Source organism: Egretta garzetta, unplaced genomic scaffold (assembly GCF_000687185.1).
Source record: "Egretta garzetta isolate BGI_Z169 unplaced genomic scaffold, ASM68718v1 scaffold84, whole genome shotgun sequence".
Lineage (NCBI taxonomy): Eukaryota > Metazoa > Chordata > Aves > Pelecaniformes > Ardeidae > Egretta > Egretta garzetta.
Window position 1 is genome coordinate 143,617 of NW_009259526.1, and position 3,757 is coordinate 147,373.

General features: G+C 52.5%; 1 protein-coding gene across 1 annotated transcript in view; it reads right to left on the reverse strand.

Annotated features, from left to right (window-relative positions):
• The window catches only part of MYT1 (myelin transcription factor 1), a 34,925-nt gene that overhangs the window by 29,825 nt on the left and 1,343 nt on the right, over positions 1 to 3,757 (reverse strand). The window contains exon 2 of the mRNA XM_009637531.2: positions 2,636 to 2,666. Within this exon, the coding sequence (XP_009635826.1) occupies positions 2,636 to 2,666 (31 nt within the window). The remainder of the gene's footprint in view (positions 1 to 2,635; positions 2,667 to 3,757) is intronic.

A 3,757-nucleotide genomic window follows, 5' to 3' on the forward strand; every position in this document is an offset into this window, starting at 1 on the left:
CGCTGCATCCCTCGGCGCGGGGCCGCACGCCTCCCCTGCAGGGGTAATTAGCCCCAGCTCCAGGAGCTGTAAGGGCTCCAGATAAGCAGCATTAAAGCAAACATTTTCTGGCAAAACCAGATTATGGCATTGATTAGAGGATGCCCAAGTGACTCGCCTGATGTCTGAGGAATTCTGGAGTCATGTAGGATTAATAACCTCATTTAGCACCGTATCACCCTCGGCCCGGGAAGTTGGAAGCACTAATGAAATCTCTTGATGACAGTGCAAAGGGAGAAGGCATCGCCAGCCCAGAGGGGATCTGGCCAGCCTGTTATTCTTGGACTAAAAGACATGGGACAACATTAAATAAGTACCAAGTGCCAAGTCAGGCTTTCGGGACTCAGAATTTCTGCTCTCAGCAGAAAGCGCAGCCCTTGCAGGAAGCTAAGGCTAAGGAGGAGCTGCGTGCGCTAATGGATGCAGCAGCTCGGGTGCACTGGCGGGTTATTAATGGCTCAATGCCCTGGAACACCCTGCCCAAGTCAGATCGCTGTGTTCAGAGAATATAATTCAACCCAAAACCCAGGCAGGAAAGGGCTACTGAACCGTCAGAGGAGTAGGAATCCTTCCTTTGGGGAGTCCGGCTTGCTGGAGCTTCACAAAGCTAACGCGAAGAGGGCAAACGACAGCAGCACGTCCCCTAAGGGGACACGGCTTTCTAGGATGCGTGGCCACGGGTGCAAGCTGCACCTCCTGCCCCCTCCAAGATGAAGTCCCCCCTTCCCGCTGTCCCTTTTGCTCGTGGCCCAATTTTACCCGAGATGCCGAGCATCCTCCCGCGCCATCGCTCGGGGGACGGCTCCCAGCTTTTCCAGCACGGGCACAGCTCCAGCCCCGCTGTGCCTGGGGGTCTCACCTGCCAGCGGGGCGTCCCTCCCCGAGCAAAATGCTCACGGCTGTACTTAAAAAGATCTCGTCCCGCTATCGTCCGGAATTGGCAGGGGGAAGCTCCCCCCTTTGCTGCTCCCTCTGCTGATGACCTGAAAGTCTATTTAATTTTAATTGCCCTCTGCCATGACTGAGGCTGCTCTGTCCTGAGCAGCCCCAGACACGCTTTAAGCGACTGCACGCCCAAAAGACAGAGCGGTGTTTATGTTACCAGTGACTCGCCTGAAAAAGGCCTCATTCAGTGGGAAACAAGAGCAGCTCTGATGAAGATGCTACAGGCTTTTGTAAGCTTTCCTGCATCAATTAAAGCTGATCCCCCACGCACCCCCCATTTTTGATGTGGTGAAACGAAGCTTACAGTAAAAAATAAGCAGGGAAGAGCCAAGTGGCTCAGCATCGAGGTTTTCCGAAGCAGGTGGCGGTTTGGGACGTCTCTGGCTTCCGTGTGTTAATTTAACCCTTTTAAAAAGCACCGGCGCAGAGGTGATGCTCAGCACGCTCTGGGCCAGGCTTTCTGGTTCCCGCTGTCCACCAGGGAGGTTTCCTGTATTTTGGCAGGGGTCCCAAAAGGGGAAAGGGGCTTCGAGGTCTATTAGAGCGGCTCTCCTTCCCCACACCGACCTGCTCTCCTTCCCCACACCGACCTGCTCTCCCCCCCTCTCCATCGCCTTCATGGGCTTGACAAAAGGGCCTCTTATTGTTATGCAGACGATGCCCTGCTTCCAATTAGTCGATTAATCGTCCAGTTAATCAGGCAATTAGGTGACAGCTGCAGAAATGGCTTTGTGGAGCATTCTGTCCTGCCCCTTATATATGTCACCTGCTCCAATTACCACCTCCACTCAAGTGTTCAGCAATAAAAGTTGGAGAAGTGGCATGCCCACCGCTCGCTCCTCCTATCTCTCCAGAGTAATAGGAGAGTGGAGGAGCAGAAATGCTCTGAAATTGGGTTGGTTAAGGTCCAATTACTCTTTGACACATGCAGCTTTCTAACGGAGAGGCAGCCCCTGCCATTAGCGCCTGTCCAGGTTAAAGACTCCTACCTCTTGCGTAAGCCCTTGTGCGAGGTTTAAAGGGAGCTTAGAGATGGGGGAGGCTGTTATTTATAATGAGAAGCTCTGTAGGGCTGCAGAGGCTTGCTCCGGCTCTTTTGGCTGCTGCTGTTGGCATGCCAGCGCTGCTAAATGAGTGACAACAGGATCTCGGTGACTCAACAGGGGACGTAGGGCCAAAGGAGGAGCGTGTGATGTGAGAAGTGATGTGACACAACATTGTTTGGGGGCAATTAGAGGATGCAAAATACATGGAAAAGAAACTCTGGCTAGTAGGATGCTGTCCCTAATGATCCAGCAACGCAAGGCATGGGCGTTACGTTTTGCTGGGGTTTAGATAGATCTAGGGTGGGACAGCGGATGGCTGCAGGGTCTTCAGTCTAATGGGATCCATCCAGAGCTTGTCTTTTCATCCCTTTAACTCCTGTGGTTCCTCTGATGTGTGTTGTCAAGCGATGCCCTGAGGACTTGGACCAAGCAAGGTGCCCACCAATATAAGCCCCCCCAGCAAGACCCCCACCCCATTAGTCCCAGGGGTTTGCCCCCCTCACCCAGGTTCCCCAGCCTGCAAGGAGCTGCAGGGCTTCGCCCAAGCCAGTCCCAGCACGGGGCCTCCCCTCCCTCCCACCACCGAGGAGGAGCAGGATCCTTACCTCACCTCCTGGCCGATGAGCTCCGTGGGCACTGGGCGAAGGGCGGGATGCAGCAATGGAAACAAACACAAGGTCAAAAATCCAACAGGGGTGCCCAGCCGCCCCGAGATGTCCCCTTCTCTCCTCCCTCCTGCCAGGTTTCTGTTGCCTCCTCGGGCATCCCATTTGGGAAGGAAAGAGCAAATCTATCCTGCCATCATCTACTGCAGGCCAGCCTGTAGTAAATCATAATCCTGCCTTGTAAATCCTCAGGCCCGTGCTTCATTCCAAGCACTGGCAGCATCAGGGACTGCCTCTCTCTCTAAATACACGGCTCCCACTTCAGAGTCAATGGAGCTTTACTGATGTACATGCAGGAGACTCAAACACTTAAGTAAAGACCGAGTTTTCTCATGCCTTCTTCTCTATGTTTGCCTTTAAAATATGCTCCTCGGTTACTTTTTGCGCAGTTCACTACTGTTTTACTGCAATGGCCACATTTACCCTCTGCTATCAACAGGCACAGGCACATTTTTGTCCTTCCCTTGTCACACCGGGCTGATGTGGGAGCCCCTGCCAACGCTCAGACACACGGTAGGGGATGTGCTACTTGGCTTTTCGGGTACACGATAGATTGTAGGGCTTTTAGGGATTATTCCCCACTTGTGAATACAAGGACATCCCACTGCTTCCAATAACAACATACAGCATCGCATCGCTGCTGAAAGGATCCAGCCAGGAATCCAAATAATCAGGAGGAAAAAAAAAAAACCCACAACACAAGTCTAAATTTGCCCAGGCTAAAAACCATAACACGTTTGCTCAATTTGTTTGAGCTAATTGGATTTCCTGGGATCCAGCTTCAGCAAACTGGAGGCAGTGGCAAGTCCCAGGGCGTATGCAATAAATTACCTTTTCACATTAAAAAACCCCAGATTCCAGTGTGGGGAAAGCAGGGTGCAAGAAAAGAAATGGAAGCAGGGCACTCTCATTAGCAACCGGAGCGAGCACCTTTATGTACGGGCAACAAAAGCAGCGAAATCCAAAGATCCGAGCTCGATTCTGCACAATTGGCAGCATCTGGGGTTGGGTTTGGTTTTAGAAAGATGTGGATGCTGAGAAGAGCGAGGAGGACGGGGGGGG